Here is a 22,376-nt window from a genome sequence, read left to right as displayed (position 1 = left end):
GAATTATCTTTTACAAGGAGACTACTAACAAAATAAGGATCGTACTTTCTGGTCTAATAGAAAGCAATAGCAATAGCAAGGAGGGTAGAGCAGCAAATGAATAAGATGGCAGGCAAAGAAAAGGAGGGGAAGGCAATTGAGGAAAGTAAATTGACAGAGACGCAAAGGCAGAGTGATCGCATGAGGGGAGAGTAGAAGAAAAGCCTGAGGGAAATAAGGAGAAAGGAATAGAAACAGAACAAACTGGGAGAGGATGTAGCTGTTAATAATAGCGAAGCTAAGGTTTCTTGGGTTCTCCTTGACCATGAAGTTCCTTTCCGTTAAAATACATTTTGGTGTATTTCTCAGCATTGTTATAGTGTGACTAGTACTGAAGGCATCCCATACTTGGAATCTTATCTTCTATATGTTCATAAATACAGGTGTGTAAAAATTGAAGCTGTGTGATATGCAAGACCTCGTTTTAAAAATCCCTTTAAAGTGATGGAGTTCCATTGTTACAGCATGCCTATACCATGCCTGGTTTAATGGAGCACTGGGCTTATAGTGCTACTACTGTAACAATGACAGCAGTCAACTGAAGAGAAACCCTGACATTTTCCTTCAAATGCCTTTCCCCCTCTTTTTGCTACTATACATTTTAAGGCTTCTAGCACATAAAAATAGTTCCAAAGGCAAATGGAGTCTGTGAGCTCTGAGTCTGGGGATTTTTTTGAGATGGACAAACTGATGTCATATGGAGCCTGGTTTGGCATCAATTCACAGAGAAGATGAGCTTTCTGGCATGCTGTGTTGTATAGCATTATCATCTCTGCCGGATACCAGGAGAGCAGATGTTCCTTGGATGGCCCCAGGCTGGTAGGCATCATATGTATAGTTGACAAAATTCTACAAACCAGGCTGTTTGAAACATTTTGAGACTCCCAAGGTCCTGTATACTCAAGTGCTGTTTGGTGGCTGGTTTGGCCTGGCACCTTTTCAAACTAGGTCAAATCAATTAATATATGTTATTGAACTCGAACAGTGTCCTGGCCAAAATCTGTGGCAATGTCACACAATAGAAGAAATTATCTGGTGCGTAGTCACAATCTTTGGTAGTAATGTCCACATTATTTGAAGTTTTCTGTTAGAGAAGGGGGTGCATTCGTATGTGACTGGGGCACAAATGCAGAATATCAGGTTTTCAGTGTTCAGATTCAGGTGAGTCCTGTGGCTCATGTAAAGTTTTTAAATCCTCTTCTCATGGTAGTTGTGCCAGAATTAGGACCAGACACACATTATGTTCGGAGTGATGCTAGACAGTCTTCAAGGAAAGAAAGCTATTGTTCCTGACTGTATGAGAAAGGAGAGACCACTGCTGTGCCTAGGAGTCTGTGATAGGTCAGGGAATCACACTATTGGTTAATCAAACCAGAGCAGAATATATAGGCTGTTCTGGGGCAGTCTTTTTTATATATGTTTTGGCATCCTCATAAAAAGAACATGAAGCATAGGTAGGAAAAACTTCTAGTCCAAAAGAGTAACGCCAGGGGTGGCTGCCTTAACAACTAACAGACATTTCCAGAGAGGATGGACGGTGAGTAGCAGATTCAATGAACAATTCAGTTTATTTATCCTCCATTTCCCCTACCCAACCCCAGCTCATAAATCCCTCTCTTACAGAGTATCACTGTAGTCAGTCTGGAGCTGTGTATGCACTAGCTGGCAGACTGTGTTTGTGCACAGGACTATCTAGCTGACAACAGAGTATTAAGCAGCTGAGCTCAACCTGCTCTCTCGGCCCAAGAATACTATGTTTCTCTCTTGTACCCAGCTGCAAGTTTTCACAGGACCTATTGGAACATTTTAAACAGAGTTTTGTCTTTGAGACTGATTCAAACAGGCCTGGATTCAGTGACCTTTTGCAGGTCATAAGGGGCGCGTAATAAAAACATGAAGATATGTATCTTCTTCTTTTATGTGGCCTGGATATAAAAGAATCAAAAACCTTAACGGTTTGTGGATTTAATGGGCAGGATAGTATCCTTTTAAGATCAAGAAAGGTAATGGAATCTCATTGGGAAGAGACAGTCGTTACGAAAAAAAATATGAAGAGTAATACTGAAAGACTGGGGATGTCATAATTTCTCAGTGAAAATTTGAGACTGTCTTAAAAGAACCTAGCTGTCTGAAAGAGTAAATGCTCAGTATTCTCTGATAATAGAACCCATTGAGTGTGTGCTATGTGATGGCTCAAAATGAAAAAGATTAACTTCGATTTGCTGCAAAGGTCAGATGGAAGAACAAACACTACATACAAACTTCTGTGTTGTAATTTAAGTACTTACCATGTATGGATTACCATTTATCTACTGTTTCACTAGTTAGATGAACGTTTATCTAACGACCTTTTTTCAAAAACAAACAAGAAGAACAAGGTAACAAACCATAATAGTTGAACAATTTGAATTTTTGGCACTTTTGTAATTTTAGTAAGACTGCTCTTTCTGTGTAAGAGAAAATTACTGGAAAAAAAGGAAGTCTAGACAAAGACAGTAGCTCACTAAGGAAGCCACTTCTCAGGATGCATTTGACAAGGTTACTATTGTTTTGCTTGTTCAGTAAATGGGCCTCAAAATTTCTGCTAGATATTTCATAATAATGCTACAAAGTAGGTATACTGAACCCCTTATTCCTAAGTTCCTTAATTAATAGTGTAATATCAGTAAACATTATTTCTGTTTCTTTGTTTTTCAACCAGTGTTTCTATTTCATTTGTGTTTGACAGAAAATGAGCTGACAACCCCACCTTTAGATGGCATCATTCTTCCAGGAGTGACAAGACAAAGTATTTTGGATCTGGCATGCAGTTGGGTGAGTGTTTTGACCCTGGCAGTGATAGTTTCGACCATCATGTTACAACATTGATGAAAGTAAGCATTCCTGGTGCTCAGTATTTTGAAGTTCAACTGATGTGGTCAAATCAGAATATTTTGGGTTGGAAGGGACCTTCAAAGGTCATCTAGACTAACCCCACCTGCCATGAGCAGGGACATCTTCAACTAGATCAGGTTGCTCAGAGTGCTGTCCAACCTGATCGTGAATGGTTTTCCAGGGATGGGGCATCTATCACCTCTCTGAGCAACCTGTTCCATTGTTTCACCACTCTCATTGAAAAAAATTTTATATCTAGTCTGAATTTACACTGTTTTAGTTTAAGACCGTTACCTCTTGTCCTGTTGCGACAGGCCTGATAAAAATTTGTCTCCATCTTTCTTGTAAGCCCCTTTAAGTACTAAAATCCCTTAACCTGCCTGGGAACTAAGGGCATGCTAATTCAAATTCCCAGCAACATCATTAGAATACCCACATCTGTCACATAGAACAATACCAAGCTTGTTAAAGTATCTCCGTGTAGTATTTAACATGAAAATTCTCATCAAATCCTCTGGTACAAGCAACTTAAATCAAGGAAGGAAACAATTACCGTGCATGACCACAGCTATACTTCAGTCATCAGCACACTCTTTCTCCATTTAGTTCTCATGGTTTCACCCTTGTTTCTAATAACTAGCATGCAGCCTAAAATCCAGGAACAGTGTTGAAGTCATCTGTCTGCTTCCAGATTCCAGTTCTGTCATGTAGCCATCCAAGAACTTATTTGGACACTTGGGACTACCTTGTAGCTTGAAATGCAGCAAACTGTCTGTCCACTCTGCCTGTACTATATTCAAAGGTTTTACTGTGGCCAGGATAAAAATACGATAGAGCCAAAGGCGCATCAAGCTCAGTATCCTATCTCTTGGTTTTGGCCCTTTCCCTCTGGTATTAACTCAGTTTCCAACCACCAGTAGCTGAAAGACTTCCTGAAATACAGTTGACAGTTATATCACTTAAATCTAACTTGCAGTGAAGAGAGCTAAGCATGTACTTTGTAGCACATGTGCCACTTGTTGCCCTGCACTGAACTCTTAAACATCTTTATTCATATTTGTACACCCCGAGTGCAGATACGCATCCACACTTCTCAGTCTCATCTCCTTTACAAGACAGATATTCCCAGTTGATAGGGTTTATTTGTGAGATACCAGACTCTCACCTCAGTCCTCTTGAATAATTATGCGTCTTCTACTTCACAAAGATTGTTCTCTTCTTCCTGACCTCCATTCCCTAACCTATCTGAAACTCTGCTTACATGGTGTCCCTGCTCTTCTCTCCAAATACTATCCTGTCCAGAGCTAATCCTGTTTTCTGCTATCATAAGCATCTGTTTCATGTTAAAGAACTTGCATATGAAACAATGGCTAAGCTTTAATTTGATCTGATACAAAAGTAAAGTCCACATAAATCCATGAAATGAAAATTTCAAAGTTCAATATTTATTTCTGTTCTAAACATGTCCCCTCAATCAGTTGCTATGCATTTTTTAACACTTGTAGAAGGTAAAACACAACTTATGTTAAGACTGTCCAGTGTGAATTGTTTTACTCGTACCTGCAGTACAGTTATTTTTCTTATGTGACAGCTGTGTGCAGGCTACAGTGTGAAATTTCACCAGGGATTAAAGAAATCTATCACATGTAGTTGGCATTGCAGATGGAATTAACAGAATGTATTTTGCTTAGGAATTGTCTGAGAGTGGGATGCAAAGCTTTTGTGACATAATTGAGTAATTTTTGTATGAGCTCTAGCATGCTTGAGACCATAAGTAGTCAGATCCTGTGTCACATAAACCATGACAAGTTCTGCTGTGTTATTCCATAATGCAGTATGGATATTCTGTACCAAGTCAGAGAGGAGTGCCACTTAATCATCAGCATTGTATCTGGTAAAGCACTGGCTTCCTCAAAGGTAATTCTTTTGATTAGAATCTATCTCAGGTGATACTGGAAGGTTTGAAAAGATCACAGGATCACAGCCAAAACTTGACTGATTGCCACTAGGATAATAGTCCTATTAGAGATGTTTACATATGGAAAACAAAAATACAAACCATTTGTGAATTTTTTACCATTTTTATGGTTGATTCTTCTCATGCAGGGAGAATTTAAAGTGTCCGAACGATACATCACCATGAGCGACTTGACAGCTGCCTTGGAAGAGGACAGAGTAAAGGAGATGTTCGGTGCTGGAACAGCCTGTGTTGTATGTCCTATCTCTAAAATTTTATATAAAGGCAAGGTAAGAAAATGTGGTTCCCCCCCCCTTTTTTTTTCTTTTCCTTTCCTCTTCTCTCCCCTTCCCCCTCCTCCCTCTCCTTCTTCAGAATTTTATCATAATTAACTGCAGCTTAATTAAAAACAGATAGAAAAGGAATGCTGCCAGAGGCTCCTGGAAAGATGAACAGTGTCAGTATTTTGTTTCTCAAGTGAGTTACTGCTTTGTTGTCAGAAGAGAACTTTCCCTCTTGTCTTCTAGGGTATTTTTAAGAGTTAAAATCATAAAATCTCAATTTTTTTCAGGTGGGGAGAAGTTCCCAGCTCCAAGCTTCTTTGAAAATATAGAAAAATACATTCTCCCATGTTTCTTTCATTGAACATTTATTTTCAAAGTTAAGGCACCTGGGAAAGATGAGGAGAGGTGACTTTCACAAGGAACCAAATTTCTGAACCACTGCATTCTTTCCTTCTCAACTTCATCCCTTCCACACCCCTCATTGCAGGGAACCCAGCTCTGATGGAAAAGCTGGAGGTTCAGGAGAGTGCACAGCTGCTTTTATGGGAGATTTCTCCTGCACAGGTGGAATTCCACAGGCATTCAGACTGTTAAGCTGACTTGATGCTCTTTAGCCAGCACGGAGTTAGTTCAGAAGGCTGGATTATTGCAGCTGCATATATGGATGTGCTTTGTTCATTAAACATGCCAAGTACAGTAAACGTCTGTTAGATGATACTTCTTGAATTAATAAAATGGAATAAATGTATTGATATTATCAGGTGCTAAGATATGAGAGACATCAAGGTGCTGAGTGATAAGTACTATAAATGTACCTGTTGTGTTGCTACACAATATACTTTGAAATGAAATACTGTGTATGGAGTTATTACTCTTGCCTGTGCAACATACCATCCATTTTGGACAGATCTTCTGGAAGGCTTAGATTAGCCTTTGTTTAAAAACAGCACAACAATTCAACTATGTTGAATTATTATGAATGATAATCTATGTTATCACTGGTTCAGCATGCCCTCCTATAAAAAACATTACAACAACCCTTGCCTACTTGTAACGAAGGCTAGAAAGCTTGATAAATTTTTCTTCAAATTATTAACCTTTATTTAAATTCTTGGTGACCCTAAGGTATTCATATATATATAGAAAGCTATTTTTACACATTATTCTCTCTCTTCCTCCCCTCCCTTCTTTATTCTATGTCAGCACTTGCACATTCCAACTATGGAGAACGGACCTCAGTTAACAACCCGTTTCCTGAATAAGCTGAGTGATATCCAGGTAAGCTGCTTCCTCTTCTTTAACCAAATAAAATAATAAAAGGGGGACATTGGAAAACAGCCTTTTTAATAGTGGTGCTGTAGGCACCATTATGTAATAATATAGGCTCTTTAGTTTGGTGTGATTATTTTATTGATTTTACATTTTTTCCCTTGAGAAAATATGATATGGATGGAGAGTAATGTATTACTTCCCTATTCGTCTTGGAAGCTGGATGAGAGTTGTAAGATATTATTCTTGCCACTGAAATACATTAGTGTGTTCTAGGTTCCTTTTTAAGGGAAAAATAACATTATGAAGCATCTTAATAATCACTATCACAAATGAATATAGACTAATTAATAAAGTGATGGGTAAAGTAGTAAGCACTCATGGGGCACAGCCAACTTCTGTTTCTCAGCATCTTTCCAATCGCGTGGTCACTTGTTAAAATAGTTCCTTCCTCCGTGATTTGCTAAATATCAAAGTCTATTTGGAATATGTGCTTGACCTCCATGTCTGGGCATAGGAGTCAAATACCGTTTCAGGTAAAGTCGATGAGCAGCACTTTACGGCCCTTCTTGTTTTAGTTGCCTGCTTTCTTTTCCTTATTTAGCATAGTTTATGATGTGGGGGATTTGCGGATAAGAGTAGGTCTTGGCAAGTTACAAGCCACTTTATTTAAGAGCTGATAGCAGCTGCTTGTCATTATTATGATTTCTTCAAATTAAGTCTGATGGTTACTGTTCTTTATTCTTAGCTTTTGGCTCAAGATGTTCTTATATTTGCTGCTAAAATTTTTATCTTCCTGCCAGTAAGCCCTGAACTAAGAATCTTCTTAAAGATTGTGAGGTGTACTGCACTATGGAACAACTCTATGAATCCCATCAAATAATCAGAACTTTTTAAGAAAGAATCCTAAAGTTGAGTTAGAACATTTCATTGTTAAAAACATGATTTTAAGGAGGATGATCGTTGCTTCCCCTTTCAAAGTCAATTAGTGGTTGCTGATTATCTTTCTGCACTTTTCTATCTGTGGAAAGATGAGGTTATATCCAAACAGACCCCAGGTTGCCAAACAGAAAACAATGCTGCAACACGAAAAATGGAGTATGTAATATTCTTAAATGTCAGGGGAGTTTTCAGGATCTTTCACAAAGATCTTTTATATATTCTACCAGGAAGGAGGGGGAAAAAAAAAGATAAAAATCTCTTATCTCTTTGCAGTATCACTGGACTGTTGTCATATCATTTGGACAGTCTGAGCCTCTTATTCTAGAGAATCTTCAAGTTTTGAAGAATAAAATGCAATGGAAATTACAGCCAAACACAGCTTTGGTCTCTGTGCTGTGCTGTTGCCTCAACTAGGGTGATGTACCCATTTCACATCGGACAATAGACAGTTGTAAAAAAGTAAAAATTCTCACTACCAACATTATCCTGCAGTTGAACCTGTGACCAAGAGGTGCAGGGCTCCATATCCAGTATCATGTAATGATTCCCTTAAGTACAATACATGCTTCGTTAACATTTTTAATTTGTCTTCATTATTGTGTTTCCAAGTCTGTTTTCATGCTGCTCATTGTTCTTTTGCAAGTCTTTTGTGTTCAAGAGGATTTCTTTGGATTTGAACAGCTGTTCAGTGGAACTAGAGCTAGAGTGACAAATTAGAAACTCATGGGCAGAACTGATTCCATTTCTCATGCCAATTGAGAGAGACAGTAGTAGTATTGTGATATACATTTCCCGTCCTATCACTGAGTAGAAATCATGGTTACGAAAGGCTGATAACGACTTTAGATTAAATCATTTACATTGTATACAGTAATCGTGTGCTTATGAATGAGTTAATGAATTAGTCATAGTACACTGTCTTCTATAACTGCTTGAGCTAGCACATCTAGAGATAGGATTCTTTTCTCTGGGAACTCACTGAAATACCACTCAGATTTTTTTGTGGTTTTGCATTCCATGCTTGGAGAATAAACAAGATTTTGCTATACCCCTTAAAGTGTGGATCAGGATGCAACTTGGAAGGAATGAATAGAAGGCAAGGAATATTGTTTATACTACATGATATAAAATACATTTAAACGCTGAAGTCAAGACAGCAGTGAATGGATATTTAGACAAACCCCCTATCTTTCTCAAAGTTTTACAATCTAAATTGGTAGGCCAGCGGAAAACAACCTGGGAAGGAGATGTATGTGTTAATTTATATCTAATTACTTCTCCCTGTGGGAAGGGAAGTGAGGGATGGGACTGATTAGCCTGAGGTCACAAAGTCTTTGACAAAATCAGAAAAGGAAGCTGAATCAGCTTTTATTTCTGGAATGAAAACATCTTGATTGTGATACAATATCTTCATTCTCCTTTTAATTCTGGAAGCAGGTTCAAATGGCAACTCAGACCAGCCCTTGCAATTTCTAAAGTCATCATCAAAGATGACACTGCTACCTAAAGCCAGCAAAACTTAGAAATAATTCCTTGCCTTTGCCTGCTTTCTGATTTGGGGAAATGGTGGTGCCACCTTTTCTCTGAAAAGCAGTGATTTTTTTATTTTTTTTTTTTCTTTGCCTCTGTCCTTAATGAAACTGTCTCACGAGGGTGATCCAGTGCTTTGTGGTTAAATTGGTTAGAGGTCCCAAGGCAACCACACTGGCATCTGAGAATGCTGGAAATCCGTTGAACAAGTAATTTGTCCAAGGTCCTATGTAGCACCATACCAGTGTTTGGTCAAACACCTTGCAGAGTACAGAATAGGATCAGCAGAATTAGTAATGAAAAGAAAAAGTAGATGTGACGTATGAAGGTCATTTAGAGGCTTTACCTGCTGGAGTAAAGAGTAAAACACAAGCACACTTAACATCATTCCTTTTGTGGATCTAGAAGTGCATTTTTCTGGCTTATTCTGATTCAGAGCTGTTGTCTTTTCCCTGCTTTAATGTCCCTTTATCTCCTTCCCTGCCAACGCAGGACCTGGATTGGAGTAACTTCCTTTTATCCTCACTGGAAAAACAACCATCAAGTGATCTTTTCAGCCTACAGAAAGCATCTAAAAACAGTCTCTATTCCTTGGTGAAAAGTGTTTTCAAGCTCCCTGAACATGGTGCTATGAGGGAAAGGGCTCCAAACTTTCATCTGCCGCTAGTCTGTCCACCTCTGCTTTATTTATATACTTGAGCCCTATGTGCGTTTTTGGGGCACTCTGGAGCATTGTTTACAGGCTGGTGACAATGAGCTTTAGAACATGGAGCCAGTTTAACAAAAAAAATGCTGCCTTGGGACTGTATCCTCCCCTGGAAGGGATACAGCTCCATGTGGTAGGTTGCCTTCATTTCTGCCTGGTGATCCTGCTGGTTTGCATATGGAAAGACTACTTGTTTTATTTGTGTTACAATTCTCTCTAATTGTACTCTGTGGTATTTGTGATGGGTTTTATTTCACATTCAATCAGAATGCTGTAATAAAAAGCCACCTTGAAAATAAAAAGAAATAAAACCAAATGCGTTTGTTTATTAGAGCTTGAGCGGGGACATACTTGTGAATGAATTAATGAACTGACCTCAGGGAATAACTGTATTAAATTGAAGGAAAGCTCTAGTGCAGCAGAACTATTCTGTACCATCTCTGGTGAGTATCGGTATCGCCACTTCCTAGTCTATCTATTGGAAGATGAGTAAAGCTTCAAGGTGCCTTTAGGCTTTGCTCAAATCTATGACACAAGTAAAGGCATAAGAAATAATGCAAACTACGATGGATGGTGAATGTTAATCTTTCTGAGGATAAAGCTAAGAAGTTATCAATTATACACTGTTACTTTTAACTTTTATTCTTAAACTCCATTTTATTTTGTTTCAGTATGGAAGAGAAGACAGCGATTGGGCAGTGTTGGTGTCCTGAAGGTGGAAGAGTTCAGACCCTCCAGACAGAACAGACATGAATAATGATAACTTCTGTAGCTGTCTGTGCGTAGCATAGTTCCTGTATCAGTTTGCTCCCAGGATGATTGTTTCCACAATCCAGCAAATGCGAACACAATCATTTTGATTTCTACTGTAATCCTGTTGGTAGGTGCCTGTCTTGGTAGAGGTGCTAAATGTTAGCAATAGAACTCTCCTAATGGTTTTCTTAGAGCCTCCTTGTATCTTATCTACAGTCTGAAAACTTGTAAAATGCTCTTCAACTGCTCTTCAGTTTGGTTTGTTTTGACTGCCATCATCAGCAGAGCACCTTGTCATATAACACAAAGATGCCTGTTAGCTGGGCACCTTCTACTGACATTATTCTGCCTTTTGCTCTGTGGTTGGGAAACAATTAAGTCTAGCCATACACTCTTTCCTTTTATACTCTGCTTGTGTGGAGTTCATGAGTTCACATAGTTCTCTAAATCTCCTCATGCATACTTTGTCAAATAATAGCTCTGTCCTCCAGGCTAAAATTCTCGAGTCCGTCTAGCCTGCAATATGCTCCCTGTTGACCGTGGCTGCTTGGGTAGTGCGTACCTCTTCAATCGTTGAATACATCCTTCCATACGTGATTTGAACGTCTGGGTCAGGCCCCGCTGAGAGAAGAATGACTCTTTGTCTGGCCTAGCACAGACCTGGGCACTGCAGACAGTGTTGCCTTCCAGATGAGTGTCTAGAAAATAAGATTAGAGAACTGTAGCTGTGAAAGTCGAACTCCTTCACAGCAACCAAACCGTTGGCTCGAGGAATTTCTTTCATCATCCAGTTACATAATTTAGGTCGGCAAAATGTTCTTGTTCCCTTTACCACTCACTGTGAAATGTATCCAGCCTCTATTGACACAGGTGTACTTTAAGAGGGCCTTCCTATTAAGGAATAAGCTATGTTGTCAACGGAAAATATTGAGCATAGGAAGGAAAGAGATTTTATTCAAACCCTGGTTTCATTCTGATGAAGCACATACTGCTTCATAAAGCACTACTTTCTCACATACAGTCTTGATACTATTTGGAAGCAATATGGAGCATGTAGCCCATAGCTGGGGAAATTACTTCTGCAAATGTTCACTAACAATCATACTGCAATATTTATTAGCTTTCTCTTTTTGCACACAGCTTTGTTGAACAGCTTTAAGATACCTCTTGCCAAAAAGAATCACCATATTCTGTATCAATGTTCCAAAGTGCTACTTCAGTGTAAAACTAGTGGAACTTTATTGACACTAATGGAGTCGTATAAGAAGTAAAAGTGAAACATTTATTGCCATAGTTTGCAGTAGAGATGCACCAGGATTAAGGGAAATATTTAGTACTTTATTTTTTTTAAGACCCAACAGTATCTCTCCTGTGCTTTATAAGTCCTTTGCAGTTACTGACACTTATTAACATAGTTTAAAAAGACATAATGTAATTTCTAATAGACCATCCATGCCTTATGCAACTGCTAAAAAGTAGCCTTATGGCTTTCCTGTTCATTTTTGGTCAGATTTTAAAGACAAGTCCTACTTAGCCATCACTTTCTTTTGCTCCCTCAAGTCATGGCTTTTACTACCTTTCACTGCAGTCCAATCTGATATTTTAATGAAGAACAGTTGAAGGTTCTCTCTGACAATGTAACCATTGTTAAAACTTCTTGTATAGTTTTCTCTTTAGGATACAACTGTAAGCACAAAATGTTATTTCACTTACAGTAGCAATAGTATTGTGTGTTGGCTTTTCCGACCATTTGAAACTGTATTGTGTGCTGGTCTTTGTTCAGTATCTTACTATCTACTACAAGCTGCTGTTATCTTTCTTTTCAATTAATTGAGTGGCAAAATTAACATGGGGAATATGTCAAGATGCAATGTGGGGTAGAGAGTTTTATCCAAGGAGAAAAGTATCATAACTAAAGAGTGCCTTTAACTGGAATGTGGCACGGAGCTCTCTAAAGATTATGTAATGAGCAACTACAGGTGGCTTGCTTTTACTGAACTATATAATATGTCCCCTAATGTTCATCTTAGATTTAGCAGCAAATGAAAAGTGGAAATATCTTACTTAAGATCTGTGGCAAAGTAGTTGTATGATACCTTAACAGCTCAGGATGTTGATAGAGTTGACAGGTATCATATTGAAAATCTCCATGAAGGCATCAGTATACTAGCAGTAATCTATTTATCAGTCAGAATGAATAAGGACCAGAATTATTTTACTGTGGTGTAAACCTAAAAATTGTGTAAAACTCTCCTTAAATTGGATGCAAGTAATTTAATGTGAGGAGGCTAGGTGGTTTCATTTATTGTGGTTTGCACTGTTTGCTGCACTGACCAGAGACACCTTTCCTTTTACTGAACATTTTGAGTTGATGGACACTTCAAAATGATGTGAGTTGAATCTGAAATGACCCACAGAAATGCTTAGACTTTTCTAGCAAGGAAGAATGAAAACATGTAGTGTGTGTATGTTAACTCTTGTCTTTAACATCTTGATTAAATGAGATCCAGGTGAATAAGTTCTAGATTTTAAACTTTAAAACCTAAATAAGGGAGTCGACAGGTCAGTATAATACAGGAAATTCTTCTGATATTGCATGCTGTCCTACGTTGCATTCTATCATTGCTTTCTTATCCTGTTAACCAAAGCAAAGAAATAATATGTGTAAATAATAGTGAGTATTTGGTATTGCACTCCCCTATTTTTGCCTGTAAAATTTAGGAGGGAACTGTGATATTCCCTAAGCTAATAATAGTTTGTAAAAGAACATCTGCACATCTTTTCTCCATGTGCCCTGTTGGTTTAATTGCCACAGATTTACACAGAAAGAGTATGGTGCATCATAACTAGGCAATTATCCATTCTTCATCACTTAGTTATGGCTCTGCTAATTGATCATTTAAGACATTAGATAGTCTAACATTAGGAGAATTTGAGAGTATTCAAAAAAGATCAACAAATTAATATTGTTGTGTGATATTTGCATAATTGGCTGCAATTATTTAATGTTTAATTGGGTTGATCAAATGAGATTCAGCCTTTCACATGCTTATGTTTTACAAACACTGCTACTTTAAAATCATAATAACAAACTCCAATTTTTGTATGGTCTTTCTTCTCCCCTTCATTCTTTTGATGATTATTTTCAGTACTGAGCGTGTCCTTAATTTTCAGTTTGGTGAGCATGATTCATGTGTAGGAAAAGTCCTTCAGATGAGAGAACTTTTCATGAAACTGGCATTTCATACAAGCTGTTCTGATGCCAAGACTTATGGCTTCAGCAACTGGCATTACTTAACTAGATTCTTAACTGCAATAAGGGCAAATTCACTGAGAATTTACAGTGACAGACTCTGGTGAGAATGCTAATAAACCTTCCTGCTTAGGGTAGATAATCTGTTCAGTCCATAGAAGTGCAAAGCAAACATTATTTTTTCTGGGATATAGAAGGGAAGTCTGATAAGACAAAAGCAAGACAGTGAGGGCTCTCTCTGCCCAGCCATTGTTTACACTTGTTCAATTATTTCAAGCTAAAAAGCAGTCGACCTCCTCTTTCTAGATGAACTCTTGTTTAGGGTTTACCTAATTCGGAGAGATATCACTGATCCCCTCCTGTATACTTATTTTATACTTATTTTTCCTTGGGCATGAAGAATGGTAATTTGGAAAAATGTGATATTTGAAAGGTTCATTTGGAGTGCAAGTTATTTGAAATGTCTGTCTAATGCATGGTCTTCCAAGGAGGTAGACTGAAAACCATCTGGAACTGATGTCACAAATGCCTGTTGAGAGGAGGAACCCCTCTTGAATTCAGTGGCCTCTGTCTGTAGGCAGTGCCTTGCTATGAAAGAGAATACAGAGATTGTAGCATAGCCTGCCAGACTATGTATGGCACATTGGCTCTCTCTGCATGGGATTCACCCTACTGGTGGTAAATTTTAATGTTCTAGTGGCAGGCTTGTATACTGAGAGGTGGGCAGGTGTAAATGATGGCTGAGCATGACCTGAGGTGGTCTTTTCATTGCTGTCTTTCTCTCCCTTCCACACAGACTTGCAGTCCCTTTTCCTCAGCCTCCTACCATGATGCCACTTAGTCTCCTATCTAAAAGTGACTACAAGCAAATTTTGCATTGTGTTCTGCTTTCAGCAGTAGTGACAGTTAGGAAAAATAAAAAAGAAAGGCTTTTTGGTCATCTTGCATGTGGTCAGGGGTCAGAATTGCACTTTACCACCTGCACATGTAATGCCTGAACAGACAGACTGCCACTGACTTTGTGACCCTGGACAAGTTATGATCTAACCTCCTTTTAAGTGCAGAGTAGTAGTGCTACCACTTGTACCACTTTTAACTGTAATCCAGACTTTTACATGAAAAGTTATTTTACTGCAGATCACATAAGCTTTCCAGAAAGCTTTATAAGCAGCAGAGAAAGATGCTGTGTAGAGTCCAGTATTTGAAGGATTGCTTTAGAGTAGCAGTATCTTGATTATGCAGGAGAAAAATCGTATTCAAATAAGAAATACATTTAAGGCTTTCTGTATGAACCCATAAACAAAATTTGTAGTTCGGAGTATAAAGTAGCATACAGAAAAATCTTGAAATGACAATTCACCTCCACCTCTCAGACAGTGCTATCTTATTTAAAAGTGATGCTTGAGGAAAGTATTGCACCTCTCAATGTAGAGGCATTAGATTACAACTATTCTAGAGGTACACTTTGTCATGCAGCACTGAGACAGACCTCTATCAATCTTGACTACAGTTTTTCTGAACTGCAGTATTCAGCAGTTGAGAAGTGTCAAAGAGTTGTGTTTTACTGTATTTTGTCACTGTCCTCAAGATTTGGAAAAATAATTTGTAGGTCCTGAATTATTTAAGATAATTAACTTCTTAGTAAGTATTTGTAGGTTTAGTCATAATAGCAAAATTGAGTATTGGTATTGCACTAGTGAGAAATACTGTTGTAGCAATCCTTCTGTCCATCTCTTGCTTTAAACATTATCATTATTAGTGGGAATTTCAGGATATTTCCCCTGACTATGCAAGAATCTGAGTGCCAGCCATAGCACACTTGGCAAATATGTCCCCAACTCCATAAACAAAGCTAACTTAGCCGTTACCTTCAGGCAGAACAGTCAGGTACATTAGGGCTTAGCAGGTATAGAACAATACTGAACTAGAATAAGTCAGTCCTTGGATTTGTAATAAAACTTTGGCATTAGTAGCTCAGATTCTCATTAACCACACTAGCAAGGTCAACCACACCCAAATTTACTAAAAATAAAGGTGTTTAAATTCACTAGTAGTAACAGCATGGCTAGATCCTTGTCTGTCTCTGAACGTGAATTTATACTGTTTGGTTATCTTAAAACTCAATTTATTGTGTCTGGTTTTTACCATTTTTACCACAATCCTGAATTCTTTAAAAAAAAAAAAAAAAGGATCTTAAATTTCATGGTCACAGGAAGATCTTAAGGAGGATTTAAGACCTTGATATAGAATTTTAAAGTCTTTAAAATATCTGCTGATTAAAGTTAAGGTAAATAAAAAACCAAAACCAAACAAAACCAGACGACAACTTTGTGGAAGTAATTAACTACAGTGTTCCAAATAATTTTCCAATACTGGTCAGTTTTGGTTTTTACCAAAGAGGTGTGCAGGGAATAGTAGATAAAGTAAGTGTAGTGCTTTTTTTCTGAGCAAGAGTTGGGAAAGTTTCTAAGAGCTGGTTCTCTTAATAATGCTAACTCTTTATAGGACTTGATTCTGTCGTGCTTAGAACAGTCATTTAAGTGTGAGATGGAGGAGCTGAAAAGTTATCTCAGGCAGTACTATCTTGCAGGAACAGTTTTTCTTTCATTTTATGATCAAAGTGATCAAGATATGAACATGGAATCTTTGAAATTTTGCACTTTCATTTTGGAATTCTGATATAGTATTACTGAGCTATTATTAGTAGGTTATGAGAAGAAAGCAAACGTTCTTTATGTAATCAGCTTCTTCCTGTATGCCAAATGCCGTCTTCATTATGATTTGGTCACCGCTGGAATTGTGGCCTCTTCAGGTGAAATAACAAGGGTTTTTTCCTCTACTGTACCCTAGTGCACTCTCGGGTTTTTATGAAGCACTAAATGCCTGCAGCAAATGCCAGAGCAAAATCTTCTCTTTCCAGAACAGGCATGCTAAGGAATGAGAGTAAAATTACCAGTCAAGACAGGAGATCAGAAGAACATCATTACCATTCTCATTCAGTCCAAAAGAGACTACCCAGGTATACCAAATGTCTGTCAGGATAGTAGATTATTATTGCTATTTAGGAATGCTCTTATTCAGTTGCTTAAATACCTACATCTGTGCCTACATTTTCATAACTTGGGCCCTAGTATATTAACTGAAAGCTGCAACACACTTATAGGTCATGAGACAGTAAAATATTAGATGGAAACAAACAGGTAATGCTCCAGATCACCTAATAGTGAGAAGCTGTTTTCCACAGGTCAGTGGCCTATTCTGTTCCCATAATTTATATTTATTTTCTAATGGCCCAGTAGTTCACTAGAACTGCAAGTAGGAGACAAATATATGATTAACTCTATTCCATAGTCGAGGGTGTCGACAAAGTGGATCTATTCCCTCCATCTCCTGGGGAGATGGCTTGGACTTTAGCTTGGCCACTGCAGTAGAGAGTGATAGGGTGTAAAAGGTTCTTTGCCATGATGGAGACAAGTAAGAGTTTTTATCTGAAGCTATTTGCAAACAATTTCTGTCGAAGCAGTAAATTTGGAAAGACAGATGTTCCAGTCTACCTGACCTTCAAAGTATTTAGAAGGGTGCAGTAGTAGTTACTGGAATTGTAGCATATAAGCAGTGGGAAATTAGCAACTTAAAGAGGGAGAAGTAAACACCTCCAAAGGGTCTCTGTTTTTTCAAATGTTAAAGTTAACTGCGTATTTTACAAGGATCTGAGCATATAAAACCAGTAAAAGACAGATGTGTGAAAAAATACTGGATAAACTAAAGGAAACTCTACCTCATTCTTTAAAGGTTTTGTAGAAGCACAATTAAGCGCTCCTAATGGCATTGTTATGTACGGACCATCTGGCATGAAAGAAATGCTTTATATTTGTATGTCTATAAATCCTGTAATAACTGTATTTTGCTGGCAGTAGAAACAGTCTATACTATTTGCAGTTTTCCTCATCAAATCTGTAATTATGCAATGTTTCTGTCTCCAATAAAGGAATTTAATGCACACCTGTTTGTGGCATGTTATGAAATCATCGCTGTTGAGTACAGCTAACTAAGCATAATTATCCCATAGATGGGGGGCTGTTATGAAATACATTCTTGAAAGCTGGATTAAAAAAAAGAAAAAAGAATTCCTGAATGAAGCGTGGCATTTAAGAACAGCAAAGCAAGACACAAGGGGTAAGAAAGAAGTTAACTCTATAGTCACATTGCAAAGTCTCTATTCTGCCTTCTGGCTTCCACTGAAGCCTGAGGATATGACACAAAGGGAAGAATGAGGCTTTAACAATGGCAGACATGAACCTACCCTGCCAAGCCTGGAGTCTGAGCCAGTTGTTTCACTTGAAGCAGAATACTGGACAAATTGAGCAGCAAAACAACCTACCTGCTAACCATGTTGTCATGAAACAGTTTTTAACATGCCAGGACTATGTAGCAGTGATTGAATACAGCCTCCATTCTAAGGCCTTTGGGGCAATGGACTCAAGGGAGAGAAGAAAGCCAGAAAACAGCACTATACTTTGAGCACTTACTTCACAGGGCAGTTCTGAATAGTCATTAAAGTATATCAACTAGTGGGAAGCCCTTTGAAGATAAAAAGCACTGAAAGTGAGTGTCATTAAAATCTTGACGTTTGCCATGTGTAGTAGCTGTATTTACCAAAATACTTGACGTATTCCCCCTTTTCAGTGCAGTGAATGCTGTGATTAAAGGTAGTACTGATCCATGCTGTGGTAAAGTACACATCAGGGAAAATTTTCCATCTGGTTTGGTTCTAAGTGACTTCAGAGAAAGCTGGCATGGATACAGGACACTTAAATGAAGCTGTAGATAGTTAAATACTAAGAGTTGTTAACTACTGCTAGGAGAATGAGCCTAATATGTCAGAATTGGGCTTTATTCCTGTATTTTTGGCCTCTCCACTTTCATCCTAAGGGAACCTTTCTTAACTGTAACTCTAGCTTGAGCTTCAGTAAGACAGTTTTCAAAACTTGTATCTCCCAAGTAGTAATTATTTGAAGATCAATTCTGCAAGGTGCTATGAATGGGCTTCAGAGACAGACAAACCTGTGCCTTTTAGCAAAACTTAAAAAGACCCCTTTATTCCTCCCTTTTGAAACATCTCAGTGGCTGGCAATAGTTCTGTTCAGTAAAGCACTCACAGTACCACCACCAGCACTGTATTCTTGATATCCATGGGGATGGAGAATATCAATTTTGAGGACTCTGATCTGGGGTACATGGTCTTGTAAAGTTGCTGTGACAAAATAGTCTGTTTTAGAATAATGCATGGGGAGGGCAAAGCAGAAGGAAAAATCTGACTTCTGTACATATAAACAGGGCAAGGAAACAAAGTTGGGGATTCCAATATAGGCAGTCAATATTAGAATTAGAAATGCCAGTTTTGAGGGTATATCAACAAAAGTGTTGAATTTCAGTTTTTCTTCTTCCTTTCCTGTTGCTCAGTGCTCTGATATTGTGGCATCACCGTGGTGATTTTAACAGAGCTGCTAAAGAATCCTCCTGTTGCAAAGAGCAAAATTTTCTGTAGTAGCACCTTTGTTGTTCTCGATGCTTCTCCAATGAGGAACTTGTGAAAGAAAATACAAGAATGTAGGAGATGTCTACTTCTCTCTCTTCCAAGGGAATAATTTTTAATGCCAGGTAAGAAAATATTTGCCCTGCTTCACCTGCAGGTGGTATTATATTATATCTAGACAAATCTAGGATATTAAATTCTGAGCTTTAACAATGCCAGGTTATGCGAGACAAAACAATTTATCTTAACTCATATAAACTCTTGTGGGTCATTAAAAGAAATTATGTTCTACTGAAGTGATTTCAGAACAACCTCTGATTTTAACTTTTTTTTTTTTTTCCTTCCATCTTGCTCATGGAATAATTCTTTCCAAGGGTTCAACTTTGGTTAATTTATCCTTAGTGGCATATAGGCATTTATTCTTTACTTTGATGGCAATATAGGCTAACATTTTTTAGAGTGAGGTAAAGAAAATTCATATACAAAGAAAGTATCCTAACCAAACTCAGTATTTGTGAGATAAGTACCTAACTCAAATGGATAAACAGAAACAAAATGTTTAAAATGGGTGAGTTCTAACCATAGACTCTGTAAAATGCACAGAAATTTTAGACACTCTACATATTATCAAAAGAACTTATTAAATATTTTAAATTATCTTCTTATTGAGAGAACAATTGCATTTCTAAGCCACAGATACATATTCATACTCAACAAAACATGTCTTTCAAACAAAAGGCTGATCAAGTCAATACTGATCTCAGCCATCAGGCCAGTCATCTTCAGTACAGAGCATGTATTCAAAGACCCCTCTGGGCCTGCCCAAAGGCAGACATAGGTAAAGCCCTGATCTAGGTAGGGCCTATGCAGCTGAAGCTGTGTCATGATATGAAAGAGTATGCTTTGCAGGCTTATATGTGCAAGGGAGGTGATTTTGTACCCATCTTTTACAGATACAAAAATTAAATACTTGCTGGGAGGCTGCCACTACCAGAAGCATTATCACCTGTAAAACAGCTAGGGCTGTTCTGACTCTCATTTTGACAGGGTTGAAATTTATCTAGTGTACCATACCTAAGCTGAAAACAAAGACTGTGCCTTACCTGCCTTTTAGGTGAAGTTTACATAGATCATCACCAAGCAGAGGCAGTAGAAACACCGATATCAGTGGAAACTTCAAATTCAACTGCTGTTAGCTCAGACCCTAACCTGAGGTGACTTTCACACTCTGAGCATGATGAAAAGAATGGCTTCACTCTTCTTATGTCTAGCTGTTCTATCCCTGACCTTCCCTTTGTGGCACTGCTGGCACTAGAGCAGTTGCAGAGTGACCAGGTTGCTGCTTGACCACAGGAAGGCAGAAGCATGTCACATACACCATGCATAGGAAGAGCAGGCCTGCTCTTTTGGCCATGTCAGAGTTTTTAAAGAGGTGAAGCCAGTTAAGAAGTCATGCCTTATGAAATGTTAGGATTTGAGTATCTCCCAGGTGCTAGCCACTTTTATTATGGCTCTTAAACTTTTATGCACCAGACCTTGCTTAAGTTATAGCTGAATTCTTGGTTCTTTTTTTTTTTTTACCTTCCTTTGCCTCGTAAAAGCCTTGTGCATGAACAAAGACTGTAATATTTGCTTTACTGTGAAGTGCCAGGTTGGAAAAGAAAAGAACTTCGAAAGATTTTGTATTTTCGTCATAAGGACACAGCTGAAGACTGATTAGAAGATAGTGAAAAATATTCCCAACTTTTTAGGAAATCTTAGTGCTGAAGAATTAGAAAAAAAAAAATTAAAATGCCACAGATCAGGCTCTGTCCCAGTATCTTTTAACTCTAGGGATGGGGTTCTGACCATCCCATTGCTTTGGATCTTGCCAGATAAGGCTCACATTGTTCCTAAATGCTTATAAAGCTTAATATCATTCCCTTCCTGCACTACAGAGTCTGTCCTTGCTTATATCATGCAAAGAACAGAAAATCTGAGTGGTTTGATAGCTGCTTTTATTCCTGTCTTGAAAATGCACTCCCAGAAATACCAACCTCTAAGCATAACTCATAGCACTGGTTCTCTTTGCTATTTCCTCCTTTTGCAGGTGGAATATTTTTATTACTGTTGCGGAAAAAACAGTTGAGTTTGAGCTAAACTTATGGTTAGAAATCCTCTCTAATCAGTTTTCTACAGAGTTTTCCATCTGAAGGGGTAGGATCAGTAACTCACTGGTTGGGACAGACTTCACCTGTCCTGTATCTGCTGTAATCAAAATGCCTACTTAGTTGTCAGGTGGCAGCAATCTTCACATTGTTATGCAGACTTGCAAATTCATTATTAGGATTGTGAAGGTGAGATGAGATCCATGATACGTTGCCAAGAGAAATTCCATTTTCTCTTGCTCTGTTTCAGTATCTTTGTCTAACATTGGTGATAGTGTTGAGATGGGAAGTGCTAACAGCTGCTATCAGGTGAGTCATTAATCAAAAGATTTTCAGATTTGTCAATGGTTGTGCCAAGGACTGTTCAGACTACAGAATTTGTGGCCTCTGTGTGTGCTAAGGTGGAGAGCAGGGAAAGGAAGTGCTGTGTATGCTTTTTCCAAAGGAGCAAGGAAAGCCAGCTTGGGGAATGTAGGGTTTACTTGCATGGCACACTTAAGGATTCCTGAGTGAGGAACTTGCCTTTTGCTGTTTAGTCCCATCAGACTTCTGAAATGAGGCTTCTTTTTAACAAATAAAAAAGCTAAAGAAATAATATTACCTAACTACATTGCTTGTATTTTTGCTGTCATGGGAAGAATCTAGTGAGACCCCAAATGCTGCTGTGCTTTCTCTCTCATGCAGTATGACCTTCAAAAAGGCAAAGTATGATTTCTATTTTATTTATTTATTCAGGGTGACCAGACTACAGTCAGCCTAGGCAGAGGCTTATTTTATGTGCATGTAAGCCTTGTAATTGATACTGGCATTATGCGTATGAACCATGACCAGTCAGCAGATTTTTTAAGTCATATGGCTGCTCTGTTTTTGAAAGATAAGTCTTATGGAGTTCCTACCTTGCAACTCCTTTACCTCTGCTAAGGTGAATCTTAAGAGCTTGATTGTACCTCTTACAGATACTTAACTCACAGAGTCCCTTGGAAGGATTCCCTTTGTTAGTCTACATGCTGCTACATCCAGACGGCACAAAGGATAACTCCTTATTCCACATTTCATTTCACATTCCAACAAAAAAGATATCAACAT

General features: G+C 38.2%; 1 protein-coding gene across 2 annotated transcripts in view; it reads left to right on the top strand.

The window, feature by feature from the left end:
• The window catches only part of BCAT1 (branched chain amino acid transaminase 1), a 61,878-nt gene extending 44,269 nt beyond the window's left edge, over window positions 1-17,609 (top strand). For both annotated transcript variants that reach the window (XM_030479363.1, XM_030479364.1), the window contains exons 8-11: window positions 2,768-2,853; window positions 5,020-5,160; window positions 6,358-6,432; window positions 10,273-17,609. In XM_030479363.1, coding sequence (XP_030335223.1) covers window positions 2,768-2,853; window positions 5,020-5,160; window positions 6,358-6,432; window positions 10,273-10,314 — 344 coding nt within the window. In that variant the 3' untranslated portion in view covers window positions 10,315-17,609. The remainder of the gene's footprint in view (window positions 1-2,767; window positions 2,854-5,019; window positions 5,161-6,357; window positions 6,433-10,272) is intronic.
• The last annotated feature ends 4,767 nt before the right edge of the window (window positions 17,610-22,376 follow it).

Source organism: Strigops habroptila, chromosome 3, assembly GCF_004027225.2.
Source record: "Strigops habroptila isolate Jane chromosome 3, bStrHab1.2.pri, whole genome shotgun sequence".
NCBI classification, from domain to species: Eukaryota; Metazoa; Chordata; class Aves; order Psittaciformes; family Psittacidae; genus Strigops; species Strigops habroptila.
Note: the sequence above shows the minus strand (reverse complement) of the source record. Positions and strands in the feature narration are given on the sequence as shown.